General features: G+C 39.4%; 3 protein-coding genes across 3 annotated transcripts; 1 reads left to right on the top strand and 2 right to left on the bottom strand.

Annotated features, from left to right (window-relative positions):
- Positions 1-842: 842 nt before the first annotated feature.
- Positions 843-2481, bottom strand: tmem243a (transmembrane protein 243, mitochondrial a). Its single transcript, XM_084409636.1, is given in 5 exon segments — positions 843-1077; positions 1156-1260; positions 1809-1859; positions 2170-2295; positions 2297-2481. Coding segments are annotated over 5 exon segments (465 nt in total). The 5' UTR covers positions 2357-2481; the 3' UTR covers positions 843-954.
- A 1418-nt stretch (positions 2482-3899) lies between these two features.
- LOC311290403 (transmembrane protein 53) lies at positions 3900-26085 on the bottom strand. Its single transcript, XM_084408856.1, has 3 exons — positions 25611-26085; positions 7239-7729; positions 3900-5421 (listed from the first exon to the last, which is right to left on the bottom strand). The coding sequence occupies exons 2-3, from the start codon at positions 7714-7716 to the stop codon at positions 5060-5062; spliced, it is 840 nt and encodes a 279-aa protein (XP_084264982.1). The 5' UTR covers positions 7717-7729; positions 25611-26085; the 3' UTR covers positions 3900-5059.
- Positions 21348-25689, top strand: LOC311291123 (E3 SUMO-protein ligase ZBED1-like; the record flags this gene model as incomplete). Its single annotated transcript, XM_084409996.1, has 3 exons — positions 21348-22832; positions 22922-23218; positions 25624-25689. The coding sequence occupies 3 exons, from the start codon at positions 21348-21350 to the stop codon at positions 25687-25689; spliced, it is 1848 nt and encodes a 615-aa protein (XP_084266122.1).
- Positions 26086-26586: the final 501 nt, after the last annotated feature.

The raw sequence follows: 26586 nt of genomic DNA, 5'->3' as shown, positions 1-26586 counted from the left end.
GCTATGTACTTTGAGGGTGACCATCAAATTCATTGTATAATTCGCACACCGTATTACTCGTATAAATACAATTATAAAAATCTCTGTAAATACACCCGGATAACAAGATGAATATTCAAAAAGTTACTTTTACATTCACTAATAATAGTTCAGAGTTTGCAATTGTTATCTGCACACCGCTAGATGGCAGTCGTTTTAAATAAATTAGGAATGGTGTTCTGTAATGTGGGATATATGCTGCATCTAAAATGATTTTGTCGTGTATAATTATGCATATTATTTCCATGATCTTATAGCCTATTAATTGAGACTAGCCTATGAGAAATATTTGTAACACCCCGGTATTTATTTTAACAGCTAAAAGGTGATTAAATTGTTGAAAACCTAAAATTAATAACTTGTCACAGCACCTAAAATATATACTTTCTCTTAAAATCCCGATGTTGAAAAAGTTACAAAAATATAGGTATAAATTGTATTATTGCATGCTAACTTTGGTTTGATGGTTCATAGTGGTTTTGCATAATCGTTCAACAGTTGGTCTTCTTGAAGAGCAAAGCCAGACTCATGTCATCATGGTCTCCAACCCACAAAACATTTAACTTCCATGGTACATGTGTATATTTTATTCATTGTCAGGGCTCCGTCCTTTAGTACAAGCATTGTTCACAGAACAAAAATCACAATATTTTATACAAGTAACTCTACTGAAATACTGCAGCCTTTAGCATGACTCTTGACAGCAACAGAAAATAATGAACACAAATATTCAGCATAAAAAACACAAGGTACACTGTTCAAATAAACTGATATGTTTTGAACAAGCATCTGATCACCCATGTACATAGTCAAAACTATCCCTTCTGACAGATAAACTACCTTTTATATTCATTTTACAACTTTTGTGCTTGAGAGAATTAAGGTGCTCAGTATGAGTGGTGTGCCTGAATCATGTCATCTTCCAACATCATGGAAGTACAGATTGGCACACAGACAGAGGATGATAATGAGACCAGTGGAATAATAAATCAGACCACGGAACTTTGCATCCAGATCACCTTGACGATACCAGAAAATCTGCAACAAACAGAGAAACTTATTTTTAAGAAATTATATAAACATTAATTTGTACTACAGTATGTGCTGTAAACTTACCAGCACCAATACAGAGGAACAGATCATGAGGATGCAGACAACAAAGAAGATATTTAATGCTGTTGGAGGAGGAGTAGGGAAGACAAATGAACTGATGACAGTTACCTAAAAAAGAGGATAAAATAGAGTACAGATTGCAGTTTGCGGTTGGATGCAGTGATCAGTTCAGTCATTGCAGATATATGTAGGGCCAACACCATAAAAAAAAAAAAAAATTAAATAAAAGGATCCTTTAATTCATTATGTAAGATTTAGATAGCCAACACACTACTGCAAATACTTTGTGTGTGTGCGTGCGTGTGTTAAACCCTACGTTGTGGAGACAAAATGTGCTGGACATTTTTTGGTCCCCACAAAGAAAACAGCTTATTAACATGCAGAAAGTTTTCTGTGATGGGGCAGGGATATGGTTAGGAGATTGAATACAGTTTGTATAAAAACCATTGAGTCTATGGAAAGTCCACATAAGAGAGTGTGAGTGTTTGGCCGGTCTTCACTTTCTGACACGCTAGTTTTAGGGCTAGGGATAGAATTAGGGTTAGGCACTTAGTTGTGAAGGTTAAGGCTAGGGATTGCATGAATGTCCCTAACAAAGATAGCCATACAAACGCATGTGTATGTGTGTGTGTCTGTGTGTAGTCACCAATACTCACTAGGACTAAGAGAGATGCGAGTCCACCTAAAGCCAGGTTAAGAACTGTGTGCTTAAAGAAAACAAAAGTTGACATGAACAAATACAGGCGCTTAACTAGTTTATTTTTACTACATCTTTCCATATAGGCTTATCCAAGTTCAGATTGTGCATACTCATTTATCCCTTTAATTCTGCTTCATAATGTAACACCTGCTCATGTGATTGTCTGACTTCAGCAAGTAAGCAATTAAAACCGATCTTTTAAAAAATCATGTTTCTTCACCGCTGCTAAAAAACACTTAAAACTACTTTCTTTTCTGGAATATAAAAAATAAAACATGCCAACCAGAACTTTAAACAAGTAAAGCTGCCTCTCTCACCCGCGTTAAAGTCTCTCCAAACAGCGTGTTGTCCGCGCCATCGGTGCGTGTGCTGAAGTCATCCATGTTGCTGGTGGGACTGAGAGGGATTCTGGTCATGAGGAGCGGATCATCTCTGAACCACACAACCTCCTGCACTCATGATCAGGCCTGAAAGGCCTTTCTCATTCTTCCAGAAGCATAACATTCACTCATGCCTCTGGCCGAAGCAGCACAAAGGGAGTTTTTTTTTTTTACATATATTTTATCTTTTAATGAGACATAGGAAAATATTGTTAGAGGAAATGGTCATGAGGTTATTTTGTTATGGGAAATTACAGGAAAGAATTTGATGGGTAACTTGCAAATCTAACATTTCAATTGATAAAGTGAAAATGGCAATTATTATGAATGAAATCGACGGGGCTTAGTGGCCCAGATGGGTTCTCTAATTTATGAGTGTCCAAACTTGGTCCTGGAGGGTCACTGTCCTGCAGAGTTTAGCTGCAACATGCCTCAACACACCTGAGACCTTGATTAAGGCTCAGGTGTGTTTAATTGGGGTTGGAGCTGAATTCCAGGAGCAGGATTGGACACTCCTGCTCTAACACAGGTTAGATGGGTCTAAATTATCATTATAATCATCGCTTCAATGCCATTCATAAATCCTCTCCCATGGGCTCATGGGATAGTAAAGTCTCCATCATATGCACACTATATGAACTCCCCGGATTGAGTACTGTGAATTACTGTAAGTAGGACATTTTGACATGGACATTGGTTTAAATGGGTCATATAATGGTACATGCACTTTTACAAGTTGATTGTACTGAAATGTGTGTTGGCAGTGCCTGTACACAACCATCATAAAATGATAAAAATCCATCCAGTGTTTGTTTTTTTTATCTTCTTATATGTTTTCCCCCATCTCAAATCAAGACGCCCCTCCCACGATTGTTGATTGACAGCAGCGTTTCAACACAGACCCGCCCTCGCTCGTGAGCGACCTGTCAATCATAGTCCGCACGGACCGGCGCGGTCATTGTTGATACGCTGGAGCACTGTCTATGAGCAGAATGGCGTCTAAGCGATTGTGGTGTTCTTTTCTTGGGTGTAATAACGAACACAGCAGTCATTTTGATGTTCCTAAATCCGAAACGCTGAAGACGCAGTGGCTGAGTTTGTTTTCGAAGGGAATATTCCCCACGATCAACGTCAATGTTTGCGCGAATCATTTCACACACCATTCTGCTTTACAAACGAGGGTCAGTAACGTTATAAAGCTGGTTTTGCTAAGAAGCTGCTCCTGAAAAAAGGATCGGTACCAACTATTCGTGTTCCTGCTGCACCTCCAGAATAACTGAAGTGAGTGTAACGTTTTATTAACCTTTATATTAATATTTATATTAATCTTTGCAAATCGCTTGCTGCACGCTTCATGATGAATGCGGATGTTTAAACTCAGGGTACATTACGGCATGTTTTCTATGTACGACGTTCTCAATATAATTCATAATCCCACGTTTATAATGAACAACGCGTTATGGATATTGTGTTACAAACGTGTACGCACAGAACAGAGGGGCGGGGTGAGCAAAGCTCATTATCATTTAAAGACACATGCACTTAAACGGCGTGCTGAAAGCAGAGCTGTTTTTGACCAGGTAAAATTAGTGTTTTCTTAGAATACTAATGAGAATTTTTAATTAAAGTATATTACAAACTTTTCATTTAGACCCTAAAGAATCATATTAGCTTGTACAAAAATGGCATTATATGACCCCTTTAAAATATGCCAAATGGCTAAGGCCTGCGCACAATATAATATTAAATAGGTACATATCTCCATTACATAATACAGTGTAATAGTACAGAAATATGTAACACAAAAACCTAAGTGTCCGACTTTACTTGTATTCACCGTATTTTCAGTTTAGGTACCTGAACACAACCTTTATATTATTCACATGTCTTTGCTAGAAAAACAACAATGCATAGGTTTACCAGGATTGTGTCAAATGGTATATTATACATTTAATTCAGGTTTGATATAGCTAGTAGCAAATTTTATATAGCTAGGTCATTTCTTCATTTGAAAACAAATAATTAGTCAAAGAAAACTGAAAGAGCAGGTTGTTCCCTTTGAAGCAAACAGATCAATGGTCCAAGATGGACAGTCAGTGTATTCAAATTAACATACTATAGATGTTAAAAGTTAAAGTCAAGTTGTCATATAAGCTACGACTCATTACATGCAAAAGGTCTCTTAAACCTTTTACTGTTTATCTCAAATATCTACAGCAAAATAATTATATACAGTTGTGTATTTCAAGATAGTCATTTTGAGGTCCGAAGTACAGGAGCTTCACATTGTATAGTTACGGCCGACTCGTGGCCGCAACAATATAGGAAAATCAAAACAATAGATGGATATAATGAATGAGGTTTATTACGTAATTCTAGGGGTTTCACAAAGCGCAATAATAAACTTTATGCCATTTGAATGACTCAAAATGCCGACAGACGCTAGATCCGTGGATGATGTCACTTCCCCGTACGCCGACCCTCATGCACGGAACCGAAACCCTTATATCTCCACCTCCTAATTTTAATCAGGTGTTCCTCATCTCCGCTGCGACCTACAAACCAAGAGATACAAAGAAAAGAAAACACACCCACACCCATAACAGTATTGCAACAAACCAAATCAGTCACTTATCAATGGATTGTATGTAGTATTACACATCCTCAACACGTCAGCGGTATGGTCTTCATTAAATGTAGTCACATAAATATTTCAACAGACTAAAGAGGTTTGAGAAACAATCAAATTTTGCGACCTAGAACGGTCAAACCAGGCACTTCAGGCAATTTCTAATGTTTGATGAGACAGGTGATAGCCGTTCAGAGTTCACATTTTGGCCTTTAGAGGCACCATGTTGAGAGACATCACAAAGTTCTCTAGGGTGGCCAAGTATTCCTGAGGATGTGTGCGCAGATGACCTGCATGAATAGACTCTTTCCACTTCTTGATCTCGACAGATAGGCCTTGATTCCTCCAGAACTCCACCATCTTCTCCAAGCTCTTGTAATCGCACATTGCATCGTTCTCAGAGTAAAAGAAAAGAGAAGGTGCCATCACAGGATTGTTCCAGAAAATGCTGATCGCCGAGTTAAAGTAGTCAACCGTCTGGTGTTTAAAGACTCGGAAGTACAGAAGGCCAGCCGTTCTCACAAGACCCTCCATCCGGGGAAATATGGTTTTACCCAGACCTGGAAAACAAACAACCCAAAATAAATAATCAAAGCAAAAGATTTCAGGGACAACTAATTGTAGTTCATCAGGATAAATTTCTCTCTGAAGTTTTTTAGGCCTTGTGTAGGCGTTTGAAAAGAAATTGGATGTTTGAAAGCTACAAGGTTGCTAGTGTTGCTATGTGGTAGGCAGATAAATATACAGACACAGACATACAAATACCGTTCAAAAGTTTGGGGTCACGTTAAATTGATCAAAAGTGACAGTAAAGACATTTATTTTGTTAAAAAAGATTTCTATTTCAAATAAATGCAGTTCTCTCTACTCATCATAGAATCCTGAAAAAAACATTTATCACCATTTCCACAGCAAAATGTTTTTTCAACATTGATAATAGTAATAAATGCTTCTTGGGCAGCAAATCGGCATATTAGAATGATTTCTAAAGGATCATGTGACACTGAAGACTGGAGTAATGCTGCTGAAAATTCAGCTTTACCATCACAGGAATAAATTACATTTTATATTATAATAAAACATTTATTTTAAATTGTAAGAATTTTTCACAATGTTACTGTTTTTTGACCAAAAATGTTAGCCTTGGTGAGTATAAGAGGCTTCTTTCAAACAAATTAAAAAAATCGTACCAACTTTACATTTTTAAAAAGTAGCTACTGTTAATCTCCAGATTGAGTCAAAATGTTTTAAGGTTTTTACAAGCAGTAGTGTTATGCACTGCAATTTACATAAACTATTATGTACATTGTATTTTATTTTTGATGAGGTAGAACCAAACTTTTATTGTACAAGCATGATATTTCTACATCCTAACTTTAGGGATATGTAAAGTTTTATTTATATGAGAAGGTATATTGCTTTTAATCAAGTTTGAAATCAAACCTGACAATAAAACATGATACTGTCTGAGTAATCATGTAACCTATAATTATCAGAGGCTGACTGATTTATATAGTCCATGACCCCACATTTGGTCATAGTGCCAACTTCAAGTCTCCAGTATGTTCACCATCTGTTATGGGAGTTGCTCTACAGGAACAACACTCCTACACAGACGTATTAAATCACAAACACATTTACAGTGTGACTTTACTACTAGGGCTGGGCGGTGTGATGGTGTATTTTATAGAGAATTCACTGTATTGTTGTCATAGATACCCTGTTTTAGTTAATTGTTGGTTAGATTTCCTTTTTTTAAGCAATTAATACTTTTATTCAACAAGAATGCATGAAACTAACATTTATAATGTTACAAAAGATTTCTATTTCAAATAAATACTGTTCTTTTGAACTTTCTATTCATAAAAAGAATATTAAGCAGCACAACTTTTTTAAATTGATAATAAAAAATATATCTTGCGCAAATCAGCTTATTCGAATGCAGCATTAGAATGATTTTTGAAAGATCATGTGACACTGAAGACTGGAGAAATGATGCTGAACATTCAGCTTTACAATCACAGGAATTATTTTAAATTGTAATACATTTGTAATATTGTAGTAGATACCATGCATTTATGTAGCTATTATGTCATTTATTATACATGAAAAAAAAAAAAAGGGGGTAATGTGAAAATGCAGATCAGGACGTAAGCCAAAACAAGTCAAAAAGTGAAAGATTTGTTTAGTACAACTGTAGAGTTTGAATGTTTAGCATTACCACTTGAATTTACAGCACAAATAATATAAAATATACATAATATAAAAATAGTCATAACATGATGCAAGATTTTGATCATACCATCCACCCCAAAGTGTTAGCAGTACAGACTGAAAGGATTATATATTTACTTTACATTCCAATCTCTGTACATACCGGTGGCCATATGGTCCAGTGATCCCATGACCAGGCTGTCGTAGATATGACCCATGATCCTGTTTGTTAGGCCTTGGTAACGCTGGGTATCTTTGGCCACATGAACAAGCACCTGAGTAAACGTATATCCCCCTATGGAGAAAGCATGGACCAGTAGGGGGCGCTGTGAGAAGCGCTCGCTTTCTAATAATTCCAGCACACGGCCACCGTACTCCAACCCCCAACGGGGCCACAAGAACTCTCTCACTTCGCTCTCCACTACGAGCACATCAAAGCCTGTGCGAAAGTAAATGTCACAGTACTTGGCAATGGCTTGCGGTCTGGAGCCCAGCCACGGCAGTAACAGCAATATAGGTTTAGGGGGACCAGGTGAAAAGCTATCCGTACGAGTCCCATCGACGTCACTGGCGAAGAAGGTGATGCGTTTACTGATCTTGTGCGCAGTGACCCCCGCCATGGGGACCGCTCTGGAACGCATGACAGCAGGTGAGCTAAAGAAAGAGCACAGTGGAAACAACAGCAGTTAATTTTTACAAAACTTCACAGCTGTCTCCAACTTACTCACGTGTCCTCGGCCGCCACAGATATCCGCCCAAAGACACCAGAATTCTAGAAATCTGCCGCTTCAGAAAAAATCTAATCTTCTGGATGAACGACATGCTGTATTTATTGCCTGAATCCTTGCATTTGTCTGAATCGGTTAAAACAGTGCGTTTCAAAGCCCTGCTCCTCTTAACCCTTCAAAGTCGACTGACGCTCTAGACTAGAGCGTCAAAGTGTGCACGTCTGACATATCTATTAATAGCTTTGGAATGGATTAAGGTATTAACTTACTTTTTTTCTATGAAAAAGCTGACATTCGTCTGTGTAATAATGAGTAGACTGTGTTGGCTTCCGCGAATGATAAGCCTTCCGATCTTCTACAAGCATTTAGTAAAAAAAAAAAAAAAAAAAAAAAAGCCTTCCGTATTTGAGTGCAAATCTGTAGCATTTTACCGCAAAACAGAGAGCTGGTACTTTACCCTATCAAATTATATATAATGCTGTTGGTGTGTGAACCAATCACAGACCAATATAAAACAAACAGGGACATTATCAGGTGTCCTAGGAACGTAAAAAAGGGAGGGGTTATGAATAAATTTCGCGCGTCTTCTCCTCAGACACAATCTTTTATATATACGGTCTTTGGACACGATAAATTTGAATGAACGTTACTGTGGAGATAGACGTTTTTGTACTACGTTACTGTGGAGATAGACGTTTTTGTACTGGTTTTGTACATAAACTCAACATGGCCAAATGAAAATTCACTGCCGTGCCGAGCAAGCTACTGCAATGATTTTTTTGGAGAGCGACGAGAGTGATAACGGATCTGATCCAGACCAATTTGATTCGGATGAAGAGGATCAAATTCTGGACGGAATCGATCCATTTGAGGAGTAAGTATGAAGGCAATATTGCTGATAATATATTGTCTAATATGTATTGTGTCATTTTTTTTTTTGTAAAATTATTTTATTGTCAGAAATAACGGTGCAGTAATCAAATAATGTGCGCTATTACTATATTAGTAAGTAAAAAATTCATGGGCCTTTGTCTGCTACATAAACGGTAGTACGTAACCTATTGCTAAAATGAGATTGCAGATTAGGTCGCATGTAGTCCATCTTCATTTTTTGCATAGTAATAAGCTATATTTCGTTTACTTTACTTGTCTATTTTATTGTATTGCTTTTAGGGAAATTTTATTGTAGCTTTTCAGAAACAATGGTGCAGTAAGCCTTATCTAAGGCCTATACTATTTGTCTACATAAAGATGAAATGGGGAGGGGGTTTGGTTTAGACATTGTATTTACTCATATTTTCTTATTTACATCATATTTACTATGATAAAGTAGTATCATTTACATGATACTAATATCACACTTTACATCATTACTATGATAATAGTAATTTTGTAGTTAGAAGTTCTATGACTCTTTACTTGATGTAAAAAATACACACATGATGATGAATAGCTAATCTTTATTTACCACATTGTAATAAAGGCTGTACAACTTTTGATATGTGGGAATGTAAACTAATTAAAAAATCTGTGTGTTTTAGTCTAAATCAGGAAACCCCAGAGCAGCCAAGTACATCTTCTGCTGAACCCAGGACCCAGACCGCTCGCCCTTTTCTACACAGCACCGCTTCTGCTCCTCCTGCAGCCCACAGATCTATTTATCCTCCTGCAGCCCACAGATCCATTTCTCCTCCTGCAGCCCACAGATCCATTTCTCCTCCTGCAGCCCACAGATCCAGGTCTCCTCCTGCAGCCCACAGATCCATTTCACCTCCTGCAGCCCACAGATCCATTTCACCTCCTGCAGCCCACAGATCCAGGTCTCCTCCTGCAGCCCACAGATCCAGGTCTCCTCCTGCAGCCCACAGATCCATTTATCCTCCTGCAGCCCACAGATCCATTTCACCTCCTGCAGCCCACAGATCCAGGTCTCCTCCTGCAGCCCACAGATCCATTTCACCTCCTGCAGCCCACAGATCCATTTCACCTCCTGCAGCCCACAGATCCAGGTCTCCTCCTGCAGCCCACAGATCCATTTCACCTCCTGCAGCCCACAGATCCATTTCACCTCCTGCAGCCTACAGATCCAGGTCTCCTCCTGCAGCCCACAGATCCATTTCACCTCCTGCAGCCCAAAGATCCATTTCACCTCCTGCAGCCTACAGATCCAGGTCTCCTCCTGCAGCCCACAGATCCATTTATCCTCCTGCAGCCCACAGATCCATTTCTCCTCCTGCAGCCCACAGATCCAGGTCTCCTCCTGCAGCCCACAGATCCATTTCTCCTCCTGCAGCCCACAGATCCATTTCACCTCCTGCAGCCCACAGATCCATTTCACCTCCTGCAGCCCACAGATCCAGGTCACCTCCTGCAGCCCACAGATCCAGGTCTCCTCCTGCAGCCCACAGATCCATTTCACCTCCTGCAGCCCACAGATCCAGGTCTCCTCCTGCAGCCCACAGATCCATTTCACCTCCTGCAGCCCACAGATCCATTTCACCTCCTGCAGCCCACAGATCCAGGTCTCCTCCTGCAGCCCACAGATCCAGGTCTCCTCCTGCAGCCCACAGATCCATTTCTCCTCCTGCAGCCCACAGATCCATTTCTACTACTGCAGCCCACAGATCCATTTCTACTCCTCGACCCGGCTCCTCCAGCACTGCCACAGAGCCACCAAGAGGACGGTTTGCGACCCCTACCTTGAGGTTACGTCGTAGAGGAAGGAGGCCCTCTGTGTCACAGAGTCAGTTTGGCTCCCCTGTAGGATGCAGCCAGTCACTTTCACCTGTCAGATGTCCAGCACCACCAGACCAACCAGAACAAGGATGGAAGACAGAAAAGGATCCTGATGTGGCTCCCATTCCACAAAGGTTTTGCCCCAGACTGGAACCTGGAGTGCAATTGGACACGTCTGTAGAGCAAAGCCCCCTCGGCCTTTTCAAGCACTTTTTTAGTGCTGATTCAATCAGGACATTGTGTGCCAACACAAACAAGCTGGCAGAGAGAAACATTGCTGCTGGGAAAAAGTACAAGTGGACCACCATCAACCCTGCAGAGATGTTCCAATTCATTGGATTAGTTTTGTACATGGGAGTTCTAAAGCTGCCAGCAGTAAATGACTATTGGAAGAGAAAAAATATGTTTTCTGTGAATTTTCCAAACACAGTCATGACATGGGATAGGTTCCGTACCATATCTTGGAATATCCATATGAGTGACCCAGAGGAAGATGTGGTAAATGACAGAAAGAAGCAGACTCAGCCAGATGAGTATGACACACTCTTTCGTTTGAAGCCACTGATGACTGAGATAAAGGCCGCCTGTCAGTCTGCCTACCATCCCAGGAAGCAGATTTCCATTGATGAGAGGATGGTGGCCACCAAGGCAAGAACTGGGATGACCCAGTACATGAAAGCCAAACCCACCAAGTGGGGGATAAAGCTGTTTGTGCTGGCAGACTCCAGCAATGGCTATACCTGTGACTTCAACATAGACACAGGTAAAAGCAGGTTGGCCTCTGGGCTAGGGCTTTCATTTGACTCTGTGGTGAAATTGATGAGGCCATCTTTCCTAGGCAGTGGTTATCACCTCTACTGTGACAACTTTTACACCAGCCCAAAACTCTTCAGGCACCTGCTGTCCCTCAAATTTGGAGCCTGTGGTACCATTCGTAAAGGGAGGAAGGAGGCTCAAAAACAAAAATAAATAAACTGACCAAGAAATCCCCCAGAGGATCTCTCAGGTGGATAAGAGAAGATAACCTTGTCTTCACCAAGTGGATGGACAACAGGGAGGTGGCAATGTGCAGCAGTGTCCATGTTGCTTATGATGGGGACACTGTCAAGAGGAAGCAGAAAAATAGGGATGGATCCTGGGAGACAACAAACATTCAAGTACCAAAGCCTATTGTGGATTACAACATGTACATGGGGGGAGTGGACTTATCAGACCAGCTGATACAGTACTACTCAGTTCATTACACAACCAGAAGATGGTACAGAACAATGTTCTTTCATTTTATTGACATTGCTGTGACCAATGGCTTTATAATGTTCAAAGAAATACAAAAGCTGAGGAACACACCAGCCACCCAGCTCATCACCCACAGGGCCTACGTGGAGCAGCTTGTGGCTGAGCTGTGTGGTGTCACAGTCGGGGCCGTGCCTGTACAGAGGAGAACTGGACATACACCTGTGCCAATCTCAAAACCAATTGCAAGGCTGAGGTGTGAGAAATGTAAGGCAGATGGGGTCCCAAGAAAGGACACTTCATGGAAATGTAATGAGTGTGATGTGCCACTCTGCCAGCCAGAGCGTAACTGCTTTCACATGTGGCACAACATGTAAGAATAATGATGTGCAAATACAGTGCACAGTGCAATTATGTACAGAGTGGCGTGATGCCAATTACTTTCCAGTGTATAGAGTGGCGTGATGTCAATTACTTTCCAGTGTACAGAATGGCTTGATGTCAATTACTTTCCAGTGTATACAGTAGCGTGAGGCCAATTACTTGATTGTAAAAGTGTATCTTTCTACTCTGTCATTATGTAATGTGCTTGTTTTATATGTTTGGCAATGCAGTGGCTGTGTTCGTGAGCCCCAAAAAAATGTCCCGTTGGGACAATAAAGTATACCTAACCTAACCTAATATTCTGTGTTTTTTTCCAAAAAACGTATGGTGACTACAGTCACAGAAATGTAAATATTTATTTTGTTTCTTTATATTTTTTCACCCAATTTTTTACAGGTGTTCTAAACCCTTTGAATAATCAATATTTGATGTAAAATCCCTTATTCATTATGGTTTGCTATTTTTATATAATACAAAAAAACAAAAAATGTAACTTCCGTTTTTTGTATTTCTTGGTGATATATCACATCAGAACCCATACAAGTGTCTCAAGAAGTGTATTGAAAATGCATGCACCTTATAGCTGAGAGTCTATAGAATCCAGAAATATGACTCTCTTCACTCTGCCATGAAAATTGACCGAAAATTGGCCGAAATATTAACATAGTGCCTGGCGGACTTAAAACCCCTTAGACCTTGAAGGGTTAAACTGCGCATTTTTATATCTTCATATCTGACAGACCCATTTCAGGCCATGGTGAAGAAACCCTCTCTCCTGGGAGACTGTAATCTTCAATTTGTGAAATGCTAAATATTTAAGTGTTGCACCATTAGACTTGATCAAGTTCAAATGTAACCCTGCACATAAAATTAAAGGTGAAGTATGTAAGACTTTTATGTTAAAATACATTCTCTTAAAGGGATGGTTCGGAGTAAAATCAACCTAGGGTCCTTTGCACCATGACCTCGAGCCAAACTTATTAATAAGCCAAGCTTATTTAGAGATATCAGCCGAATGGCATTGTGTGATATTTTCCCCCATCTAGCAGTGAAATTGTATATGACTACCCAGTGAATATTAGTTTCTGTTCCTTTCAATTTCGAGGGCGTTTCAACTGCTACGGTGGCCGTATTATTCCAAGATTAACATGCAGGGGTGCAAACACATGTATGGTCAAAAAAGAGAGAGGTAATCGAAGCCCTCGTCCCGCGGCAAATATCCAGATACTACATTGCCACCATCCCCAACCCACCCCTATAGGCACATAGTCAAATGAAATTTAGAAAAACTATCTTGCACTTCTTCTTGCTTTACTGCTACTTCCTGAAAACAATTTCACCTGATGATTTGAATAGCTCTTTTTGTAAAGAATGAATAATTCTAGGATGATTGGGGTAATTGTGTAGGGTAGGCCTAGTGCATCTGCATAGAAACTAATAAACAAAATACAAATATAAATACAATAAAACACAAATACACGAGAAATAAAGCAGTGCTTTATGTTTTTCAGGTAAATTAACTGTATTAAGTATTACAGGGAAACTCGTTGAGACGGACACTGGCTTATTTTTTCATGCACATGTCTGTTCAAACACAAATAGATAAGAAAGAAAAGGGAATTCGGTGTTCACGAACTTCACGTGCTGTCTGCAACTGCATGGCTCTGTGCGCCGACAGACCATCTACATTTGGATGTAAAACATAATATATATAGCCTGATACAGCAAAGACAACGTCGGCAGTATTGACGGCAAAATAGGCTACAGAATATTTCGTTCTGTAGGCCTATTGACAGGGGCAATATTTGAAAATCGATAATTAGGCCTTATTTTTAAATTACAATTATATATGCATTTGTCAAAACCAAGAGACTTTAAAGCATCAAAATGTAATTTATTAATATGTATTTGCGCCTTCTATTTTGTTTGAAAACTTCCAACACTCGTGCGTGTCGTGTGAAAAATAAGCGTCGGTTGCGGTTCTATTTCTAGCACGCGGTTTCGGCGCGGCTCGAGAAGTGTGTGTGTCACGCAGGCATTGTGCTCTAACACAAGCTCTAACCAGTTAACATGAGAGCCGACATAAAAACGGACACTCCACGCCACGCAGAGAGAAATGTGATGCAGTGGCAGATCCAGAGTGAGACAGAAACACTACACTGTTAAATGTCGCTGTAGATTTAGCAGCACAGTACTGTAATAACCTACAGTACAATACTGCATTTCTATATTACAGTAAAGTACCGTAATTTGCATTGTATTGTGGGTAATTTTGTTTGAGCGGGAACATTTTACAGTACATTTTAGTGTTGCTGTAACCTAGCTGTAACCTGGCTGTAATATGCCAGGCAATAATACAGGGTTGCTGTAAACAGAGAGCTCGCGCGCCGCCCGACTGACGTCAGAGCACAACTGCAGGCAGATCGCAGCAGATCACTCGCTGGATGAATGGATCTCACTCTGCGGATATCTGGAAATTTGGTAAGTTAATTTTGAATTTTATAATAAGATTTTAGGATTTTACACTATAGTGTACAATAGACAGTGGAAGTTTAGCCAGCGACGGTTGCAAAAACACCGTTAGTTAGATCTGCTCTTTCACCCCGCTGCTTGTCTCGACATTTTCAAATCTAACTCGAGATTTGAACATTGAATTAACATTACCTTACGGTTTATTTCGACCAAAACAGACTTGGTGATTGTTGGAACGGTGGAAGGACAAATCGAAGTGGTTAATTAATGTTAAATGTGTTATACAATCGTCTGCGAGATAAAATTACTGCATTTGACATGTTAACGTTACGTTTGAAGGATCTTATGATAACAAAAATGTCTAACTGTTATCTGTAAGGATCCTTTCCATAACATCCGAGCCTGTCAGTGGTAAAAACAAGCACTTATAATAGACATAAAGTACGTTATTTTGCTCAAAATGCTATATTTGCAGTCCGTTTCTCGGATGGCGAACTTGATGGTTTTATGATTTTACGAACTTTTATGATAAATACTGGACCAAATTTATTAAGTCGTTTAGACACAAAAACACGTGAAAACACGGGTTAAAAATACTGCACTTTCCTTTGCAACGCAAAATGGGTGATTTGGTGTAAGAGAGATTGGCTATTGGTACCAGTTTAGCCTTTTATTTCATTTCTATTTAGGCGGGAGACCCATTTCTGTAGCATTGTGATTTGTAATGACAAATAATGATTACTATAATAATTAAAAATATAAATAAAGGTGTAAATTGATCAATAAAAAAACTATCAGAGTTAATAAAGTTAACTGAATAATATGTATTTTGATTTCTTACAGCTGTACGTGTGGGACAATTTTATTTGCAGCCTGGGAAGGAGTTTTCTGTAAGTATTAGCCATGTTAATTCAATGTTTTAAACTTAAAGTTTTAAAATCTAAAGGTTACATTTTTATTATAATTTTTTTTAATTGGCTGCTTTTTAAAAAATTTTTATTTCTACAAAATTTTATTTTACAATTGATCTCTTACACTGTCTGCTCATCTTTATTGGTGCTGTGGATAACAGGATTTGTCATACGTGTTTTTGTGTGTCATGTCTTTTTCAGTTTTGGTCACCGCCAGGTTCCAGTACCACCTCAAAGTCCCAACCAAATTTGAAAGAATGTCCAGCTACAGCTGCAAGTCATGCAGTTTCTCAACCTCTCACGCCGACTTTTTGGAACTTCAGCTTATTCACCGTATCCCCCAGAGTTAGATAAGTGAAGTCCATACATACCCTTTTCATCTCCGTGCGTGCTGTAACTCTGTCTGACGCACCCACCGCTAGCCTAGCTTAGCACAAAGACAGGAGGTAAACGTCTCCAGCTAGCATACTGCTCCCAATAAGAGACAAAATAACGGCAACATTTTCCTATTTACATGTTGTGATTTGTATAGTCGTCACAGCGTGTACAAATAACAAGGTCACATGAGACAACCATCTTCTAACCGTACACATACTGGGAACTATATTCTCGTGGGCGAATGACTACTACTTGGGCGGAGTGATTACTCTGAGCGAACTCTCTGATCCTCACCACAGGTGCTGCGAGTAAATCACTCCGCAGAAGTAGCAGTGCTTCGCCTTCTGAGAATATAGTTCCCAGTATGTGTACAGTTGGAAGATGGTTGTGTCTCATGTGTCCTTGTTATTTGTACATGCTGTGACTTTACAAATCACAACATGTAAATAGGAAAATGTTGGCGTTATTTTGTCACTTATTGCGAGCAGTATGCTAGCTGGAGCCGTTTACTACCGTGGCCGAGAAGGGTCACAACACATACAAACGCCACAACAACTACATATTCAGAAAACACCTCCAAATTCAGAAAACACATGCAAACGCCACAACAACTACATATTCAGAAAACACCTCCAAATTCAGAAAACACATGCAAACGCCACAACAACTACATATTCAGAAAACACCTCCAAATTCAGAAAACACATACAAACGCCACAACAGCTACATATTCAGAAAACAACTTCGTCGATTTCACATCACCTACGCTGCAAATATTCACAGCACTAGCAAATAGGGAAACGAACTGCAAACTGCAAAGACACAATGGAAATGTTTCCAGGGGGGCCTTAATCAGTGACGGACCCGCATCCATCCGGTTGTCTTCGCGCTATCTGAATGTGCACTTTTGTTGTCTACAAGTCTGTCATAATAAAAGAGAAACACTTACCTCTTGCTCTTGTAGCCATAGACAACAAAAGCGCACATTCAGATAGCGCGAGGACAACCGGATGGATGCGGGTCCGTCACTGATTAAGGCCCCCCTGGAAACATTTCTGTTGTGTCTTTGCAGTTTGCAGTTCGTTTCCCTATTTGCTAGTGCTGTGAATATTTGCAGCGTAGGTGATGTGAAATCGACGAAGTTATTTTCTGAATATGAAGTTGTTGTGTCGTTTGTATGTGTTGTGACCCTTCTCGGCCACCGTAGTTTACCTCCAGTCTTTGTGCTAAGCTAGGCTAGCGGTGGGTGCGTCAGACAGAGTTACAGCACGCACAGAGATGAGAAGGGTGTGTGTGGACTCATCTAACTCTGGGGGATACAGTGAATAAGCTGAAGTCCCAAAAAGTCGGCGTGTTCCTTTAACTATCCCTTTAAAAGCTGTTTACCTGTAAAGTGTTGGTGTACTGGACATGTAGTGTTGCTAAATGAAATGTTTTTTTCACAAATACACAAGTGTAATTGATTAATAAAAAAATGTTTTTTACAATAACATTGTTTGGATTGATTGATTTAGAGTTATTCTGAAGTTGCAGTATATTATTATTACCTGTAAATGTATATACTATAATAACTCAATATTATATAAATATAATATTATCATTATTAGTCATTTGAAAATTATAAAATTTAGAAATAATGTATCAATATAGATTTTACAGTACAATACTGTATAATTAATTACAGCAGAAACAGAAACATTACAAAAATACAGTAAAAATACAGTAAAGTACTGTTTTGTAGTTTACAGTACCGATCTTGTGTACTGTAAAGTAAATTACAGTAAAGTTGCTGTAAATCAAAATACAGTAACTTGCTGGCAACCTTGCTGCCAGTACTGTACTGTAAAAATACAAGAAAATCGTTAACAGTGTAGTGGTTCACGCTTGCGCACATACTGCTGGTTTGGCGCGCAGTGTTCTGATTCGCTTATTTCCTATTTACTTGTTGGTGGACGCAATCCAGAATTACTGTTGGTTAAATTATAATCAGACCCTGTCAAATACTTAATGAACCATTATGTTTTTATTACCTTAGAATGAGTCATTTATATGTACATAACCGCGGCCACCCCCTTCTATGAAGGTCGACATATCGTGACGTCATGTTTCTACCGTAGCCGACAGCGAACAGACAGCGCTACAGAGCGCGTTTCATCACTAACTTGAATGAGAAGTCTTTTGAAGACAAATTTTATTCATATTTTCGAATGAATCAACAACAGTTTCAAGACATCCTGGACATCATGAAAGAGGACATCAGCAAGAGCCAAACAAATTTCAGAAATCCGATCAGCGCCAGAGACCGTTTGGCAGTATGTCTTAGGAATATAGCCTGCCCTATAGTATATAGCCACTGACTAATTAGGAAATGCTATCCAACAAACTTTTGGATAAATTTCATAAGTTAGGCTACAAAAAAAAGAAAGAAAGATGAGACAAAGGAGCAACATGTTGGCTATTACAGTAATGCTATTTGCACATAGTAGTTTAAAGGATGATAATAATAGTATTAATAATAATAATAATAGCAGCCTTATATTAAAAGCAGTAGTAGGCTATGAAGTTCATATAGTTTACCTTTCAGAATCTGCAAAATGTTAGTAATTTTAGTAAATATAAAGTTTTTAAATCACCAGTCTGATTAAACTGTTTTACATAACAGATGTTTATATATATATATATAAAACAGTTTAATCAGACTGGTGATTTAATCAGACTGGTGACATAAAATGCATTTTTACATACTATATATATAAAAAGATATATCCACAAGACAAAATTATAGCTTGATATTCAAAAGTTGATATTGATACTTGATACCGTGTCATGCGTTATGTGGATGATAGTTTTTGTGATGTTTTTTTTCATGAGTCTCTTGTTTGTCATGATCAGTTACTGCAATGTTCTTCAGAAAATTTCCCCAGGTCCTGCACATTCTTTGGTTTTCCAGCCTCTTCTGCATATTTGAACTCTCCCTGCATATTTGAACTTTTGTGTTGTGGACTATATGTTGTGTGAAACAGTTTCACCAGAGTAGTAAATAAAATGCAAAATTTATTATCCTCTCATTTTGCTAAAATTATTAATATTTTGCAGATTATTTAAGGTGTATGTAAACATTTGACCAACAACTTTAGTTCATAAATTGCCATTGTTTTTGTTTTGTTTTTTAGATACTTAGCTACAGGAGATTCATACAAAACAATATACCTAAACTATCGTCTTGGAAAATCATAAATTCATAAATTCCAGGATCCCTGCATATTTGTACGGCTTCTGAAATTTAGCTGGGTCTCCACTTTTGGTGGCTGCTTTTTTTCTACTTAGGTGATCGGCATCTCGGATGTTAATCCACTTCTTCCTAGCACTATCCCCTATAAATAAATAATATATATACACACACACACATTTTGAACATAAAATGAGAAAAACGTACTACAATAGCTTTAATGATATTGACTGATGTTATGGATTACATTTTATTATAATTGTTGTTTACAACATGTCATTGAATATGTTTTTGCTGTTCTTATTGCATTTACACATCTTTGCCAGCAGATGTCCTCAGCCAGCATGCTATGATCCGAGCGCATCTAAACAGTGAATCTAGCAAGTCTAGTGTAATCGATCTAATCTAACAGTGAATTTAGCTGACGAAGTCAATGATGGGATAAAAACATCGCCTAGTCAACACCTTTATTTATACAACGCAATGTTGTCAAAACTAGCGCTGGATAGCCTACCTGAGGTCATTTTGTTACACTATGCTAAACTGCATAATATCTCATCGTTAATACTTCTCACCATTTATTCCCAGGATACGACCGATTGTTTTCCATATATCCATCTTTTTTAACGTATCCTTGAAAAGGGGGTTTGACTTGTCAAACAGTGGAGGATTTTTTTGTACCTCGACGATTAACTTCTCTGCAATGTCATCTGCCATTTTAAATGCGCGAGACCTTTAAATTAGAATGGATTCTGATTGGCTGTCAGTGTTTTATCGTTCGACAGCTGGAAAAAAATCGTTCTGAAAGTGATCCCAACGATATCGTTCCTCATATCTTTATCATTATAGTTGTGGTGTGTACTCTGTTATTCTTTAATATGGAGAACAGTTTTTAGAATTATATCTTTATCGTTATCTTTATAGTTATCGTCCTTGGTGTGAACGGGCCTTAAGAGTGGTTGCTAGCGGTCTTGTGTAGTGATGAATCAATGAATGAATGAATGAACGAGGCATTTATATAGCGTTTCCATAAGTACTACTGTTCGTCAGGGGATCTCTCCCCAACCACTACCAGTGATACATAGAACCGTAGGGTGAAGCGGTCATAGCCTTGTTTTATCGTGAATAAATCACAGCCCAATCAGATAAAGGACTGGAACTAACCGTTTTTATAACAAGAAATAATATATTCTTGTATGTGTATTATGTGGGTGGAAATAAAACGAATAGTCCCTGTCACTAGGTTGGGTCTTAGCCTGGTTCTACCAGACTCTCGTACATTTCATTTGTACAGAGAGTCTGGCCTCTCTCCATTGACAAGCGTTAACTTCCTTGTAGGCGGGTACTCTGTTGAAGTTTAAAACTATTGGATCTGACCAGAGTCACTCTGGATCTGCCATAACCAATTGCTAACGTTTGGTCGTGACGTATGTCTACTCAAACTAGCGCACGATCTCAACGTCATCGTTCTCAGCCACTCCCTCTGTTCGCTGATTGGACCGGTTAAAAATTGATCGGAGAAAACCAAAGAATACACAGAGCCCGTCTACGGAGAGCCTGCCCACTCCCTATTAAGTCCTATTGTACCGAATTTTGGTTGTAGTTCCACCAGAGTTCCACTGGGGGCGATCGCCCATGAGTGCAGAATGAATGGGAGTCTATGGGGCTAGACGGCTAAATTTGTCTCTTTCACCCGATTGCCGTTGAGAAATCTCAGATTTGATTTTGCAAGTTCAATATGGGTTATAGGTCGAAAGTTGAATGAACGAGTACGTATGTCCTTTTGATTTCTTACAGGTTGAGTTGTTGTTGCCCATAACACGCTAGCATTCTGCTAATGAACGCTGATTGGTCAGTGAAGGACTGATTACGATCGTGATGGCATCGTGGCATCCGAAGCGGGACCAGAAACAAACAAAACAAAAACTCTTCTAGCATGTGTATTTACTAGGGATGTAACGATATTGACGATATCGCGCTATCGCGGTGGTAAACGTGTCTCGATATCGTCGTGGTTGGGTTACAATATTAAAAGGACAGGTGTCCGTCAAAAAGCAAGAGGAATAAACACAGTACCGCGGAACAAATCATTGTTAACTACATAGACCATGATCCTTTGCGCTGCGTCGTCACAACAACCGTTGTTAAGCCAATAGGATTGCACGCTGCACGCTGTCCACACAAGCTCACAGCAAGCCAGCATGGCCGACAGCGATACTTGTAAGGATGAAAACAACAACCCCGAAGTTGAGATTGTGCCAGCCCCTGCAGCTTTTAAATCAGATGTCTGGAAACATTTTGGTTTCGCCGTGTCAAAAAACGCAAAAGGAGAGAAGGTGGTGGACAGACAATGGACTATGTGCAAGCACTGCCACAGTAAACTGCGATACAACACGGGAAACACAAGCAATATGCGAAGTCATCTGACGACCCATCATCCCGAAAAGTTTGCAGATTCTCTCACAAAGAATGTCCTGTCCGGTCAAAAAACCCTGAAGGAGGCATTTTCAACAACTATGCCACACAACAGCGCAAGGGCTCAAGAAATCACGAGGTACATCGCGGAATACATAGCGTGTGATTTACGTCCCTTTTCTGCAGTAGATGGCAAAGGATTTAAAAGGTTAGTGGCCAAGCTTGAGCCGAAGTATCAAATGCCGTCGCGGGCTCATTTTAGTCAAACTGTGTTCCCTGCTCTTTACCGTGAGACAAAAGAACGTGTCATGTTGAACCTTAAACAGTCTGAGTGCATTGCTATTACCACTGATGGGTGGACTTCCAGAGCGACTCACAGTTACATCACTATTACGGCACATGTTTTGACGAGTGAATGGGAAATGCAGAGTTACGTTTTACAAACTAGACAGCTTAGCGAATCACACACTGGCGTAAACATAGCCGAAGTCCTTAAATCTGCAGTCAAAGAGTGGGGGCTGGACAAGATTGGAACAAGGATCGCTGTTGTTACTGACAACGCAAGCAACATGCGAGTAGCAGTAAAGGAAGCCGAACTGTCCCCTCACATACGGTGCTTTGCGCACACACTAAACCTGGCCTCCCAAGCAGGTTTAAAGGTCAACGCAGTGAGCCGCCTCCTCGGTAGAGTCAGACGTGTAGCAAGTTTTTTTCACCGCAGTTCTACAGCCACAGCCGTGCTGACCACCAAACAAAAACTACTCAATCTCCCTGTACATAAACTCATTATTGATGTAGTGACAAGATGGAATAGCTCTCTGGACATGGTGGAGCGCTACCTTGAACAACAACAAGCTGTTGCTGCAGCCCTACTGAGTGATGAACTGAGACACAAGTCACGTGAAATTGACACTTTGGACACATCTGACATTGCAAATGCAGAGGATCTTGTGAAGATTCTTTTACCAATAAAAAAGGCCACAACTGTTCTCTGTGATGAGTCGCAACCAACAATATCTCTCATTTCACCACTAAAACAAATGATTCAAGACAGCATGGCCACAGATAATCACCACTCAAATGCCATTGCTCAGATGAAGGCAGCCATTCTGAAGGATCTTACTGACAGATACCAAGGAGAGGATGAAAAGTTCATGCAGGAGAGCAGTGCTTTGGATCCACGCTTTCGGACCTTGCAACATCTAGGCAGTGGAGAGAGAGAGGACGTCTTTGAAAGAATAAAGTTCAAAGCATCACAGATGCAACAACAGGTAAAAAATGTTAACGCTGTGCCATAGAGAAAATTGAGAGAAATACAATAAAATGCTAATATAATGTCTTTTTATCATTTATGAACCAGGACCAAGATGTGCTGCCCAGGAGCCCACATCCAGCAGATCTAGACGACAGCAGCGCGAGCTTTGTGCCTCCTCTTAAGAAGCATGCCCTTGAGGACCTCCTTGGCTCTTCTTTTAGCAGTAATCAAGTCACAGGTGGAATTCAGGCAGAAATTGACTCTTACTGCAAAGAAGCATTAGTTTCTCTGTCTGCTTGCCCTCTTAAGTGGTGGAGAGACAATGCAGGGCGGTATCCTATTCTGTCGTCATTAGCAAAGACCTACCTGTGTATACCTGCTACCTCGGTGCCCAGTGAAAGGGTATTTTCAACAGCAGGGGATATTGTAAATGCCCAGAGGTCTCTTCTTCTCCCTTGCAATGTAGATCTTTTGATCTTTCTAAAGAAAAACTTGAACATTAGCTAAAGGATAGGTCAGTGTTTTTCAGAAGCTTTTTGCCAGACTGTTTAAGGATTTTTTTTTTACTGTTTTTTTTTTTTTTTTCTCCCTTGCAATGTAGATATTTTGATCTTTCTGATGAAAAACGTGAACATAAGCTAAATGATAGGTCAGTGTTTTTTTAAAAGGCTTTTTGACTGACTATTTTATTTAAGTTTAAGTTATGTTCCTAAATACCAGTTTTAAAAGGCTGCTTTTATTTGCCTTGCACATTTAAACCTGACTTAACTTGATCTTTGTTTGCACTTAAAGGGAATTCCCTATTGTTTACAATTGTTCTAGTTGCTTCTTAACTTGAACATTGCACAGAAGAATCAGTTAGGCAACCAAATATGACTATACAGAATATTGATGTTCCTGACTACAACTTGCACTTTAAAGCACTATGTGATCAGCGTTTTATGTTGTCATGATCCATAAATACAACAATAAATTGCCTGTTGACTGGCAAAAGCAGAATAAATGTCAGTGTTTTTTCGCTATTATCATCACAAACACTATCGTGAGCTATTTAACAATACCGTGAGCTTTTCCACAATATCGCAATAAATATCGTACCGTGAGGTCAATATCGAAATTGTATCGTACCGTGAGATTTTGATATCGTTACATCCCTAGTATTTACCTGTGTCAGCTGTGTTGTCGATGCCTCGAGAGAAAAGAGAGTGCAGAGCGCGAAAGCACCAAAGTGACTGAAGGATTGCCGTAAAGCAGTATCTCTGGTCGTACGATGTGTATGACGTCATTGACACTTTAAAAGACTTTTTAAAGCAAATAAGTGACTCTAAAAAAAATCTAACACCCAGCAATGTGTAATTTCTTTGCATCTCCTTTCGAATACAACATTCAAATTACTAGACAAAAAATTATTTCCTGAGAAAAGTGGATTTTGGTTGGTATAGCGCCATAGACCTCCATTCATTCTGCACTCGTCCTGTGAGCGCCCTCATATGGAATCAAAGTGGAACTGCAACCAGTTCAGAAGCCGGAAGTTTACTGAGAGTGAAACTTCTCGCCTTATTAGACATTCTCTGGAATACACCACAATCCCAGACGGAGTTACTGAAGGAAAATGAAATTGAGCGGAAGTACGTAGGAGGGCGGAGCCAGGCTAGTTGGGTCTGCCTTCAAATGTCAATTATTTTGAAGTCTTTCATAAAGATCTTGAAGAGCTTTGATGATGGGATGTGGTCAAGATGAGGATCATCTATCCAGTTTTGTATCCATGCAAAAAAATATATTTCCACCCACTAAGAACCAGCCTGGTGCCTGAGCAATCAACAGAAAACTTTTTTTTGCATAAACAAATAATCGTCAAAATTTGGTGCATACATAGCCTATTCAAGAAAGTCCAGTGTTCCGATAACATGTAAAACCTTATATGTACTAATACATATCTTACCATGGGGTCAATAACAGTACTAGATGCCCTAAACTCAATATATTTATTAATCAATATTGAAGTTCTCCTCCCCTTTGTCAGTGTCCTTGAAAATAATCAAGAGAGGCCAACTCGAATTGGCCAGAAGGTGCAATAAATGGCTCACTCTGTCTGCATTATGCCATATGTGGAAAGTGAAACGCTTATGGTCCAAAAATCAGCAGATACTGCCTGTTTTCTTGTAGCTGCTCATCTTGGTCATTTGACCCTTTGCACATTTCTCATGTTGTTGACCGTTAAAACGCGTGAAACATCCACTCTGTGAACTATGCTGTGCTCCAAGGTCAAAGTCAACATGTTATTCAAAACAAAAACCCAGTCTTAAAATAAACCCAGATCATCATCAATCCTGACATCTAACGTTACTGCTGTCTGATGATGTTAATGACTTTACTTTATGATGAAGACGCTGCAGAAAATTACATGAATGATGTCATGCTCAGTCAAATATGCTAACATAATTAGCCGCATTACAGACCTTTTTTTTATATAAATGTCAAAACACAATTTTAGGAAAACGTTTGGAATATAAGCCTGAACTTCTGCTTCACTTTATCCGTACATATCGAGTTATTTTCAGCAGCCTGTGGTAGTTTAAGAGATTGTTAGTAACTTGTTGGCATGACTAACTTAACGTTAGCTGTCATGTTAGCAACGCCAAACTAAAGGATAAAACCAAAACAAATCTGCGCTTTTTCACTTATATAAACTGTCGCAGGTCTCTACGGGTCAGTCTATGTGTAAACAGACTTTACGTTTAATGACAGTATCCCAAAACAACGTCAGTAACACAGATGTAAGTGCCTTTCTTACCTGCTGCTGACAGGACACGAGAGCTGAGGCAGATGCTGGCGTGCACGAGCACCGGCAGATCGGGGACGCTCTGTTATGAAATCTGTGACAGGCGCGTGCAAGCAAAGCAACAAGAAAAAAAATGGGACTATATTTGATACAACTTGTGCATATACGAATATAAATACATATATAAGAGTTATATGAGGGCGTTTTTAACCTGCTAACAGGACACGAGAGCTATGGCAGATGCTGGCGTGCACGAGCACCAGTTGATCGGTGACGCTCTGCGCGTGAAACTCTGTGGCAGGCGCGTGCAAGCAAAGCAAAAAAATAAAAATAAAAATAGGGAACTATATTGACTAAACCATGCATATACGAATATAATTACATATATAAGGCTAGTGCACAGTACTATTTGTGTAGTAGTAAGTGACAGTTTTAAATGATATTAGGTGCCTACTGTAAATGTTCTTCACCACCAACAGGTGGCGGAGGAGACTTTTCCCAGCTGAAAAGATTTGAAAGATCAGGAAGGTCCGATTCATTTTCTGATCCGGTTCTTTGGAATGGTTCATTTCGGTGAACCGACTCAAAAAAAACAAGAACTATTTTTTAAAATTATTTTTAACCGACGTAATTCTGATATCCCGGCGTCGTGTATACACTGAAACACATTAAACACCATTTTATTGTCAAAGATGTTCTAATCTTTAACAAAATGTTTGACAAATATTTGACAAGCATACACACATACTTGCACACATGCACACAAAAGACACTATGCACAGAAACACAATCCGATCAGTTAATTTTTAATTGCATTTTTTAATGAAATATTTGTTCAACTTTCTATATACATTCATGGTGTTGCTATGGCACACTTAAGACAACAGTGTCAATTTACTGTTAAAAATAAAATGATTTCAGCAGAAATTCCCTGTGTTGTTCTCTTTATATATTGGCCCATTTTAACTAAACAGCTGGCCCATTTTAC

Source organism: Rutilus rutilus, assembly GCF_951802725.1.
Source record: "Rutilus rutilus genome assembly, chromosome: 5".
NCBI lineage: Eukaryota > Metazoa > Chordata > Actinopteri > Cypriniformes > Leuciscidae > Rutilus > Rutilus rutilus.
The sequence above is the reverse complement of the archived record's forward strand: the minus strand, read 5'-3'. Positions and strand labels throughout refer to the sequence as shown.

Excerpts from the sequence above, each read along its gene's own strand:
- LOC311290403 (XM_084408856.1), bottom strand. The coding sequence starts at position 7,716 with ATGCGTTCCAGAGCGGTCCCCATGGCGGGGGTCACTGCGCACAAGATC. Across the intron at positions 5,422-7,238 it reads ACTGGACCATATGGCCACCG|GTCTGGGTAAAACCATATTT; the intron begins GTATGTACAGAG and ends TTTGTTTTCCAG.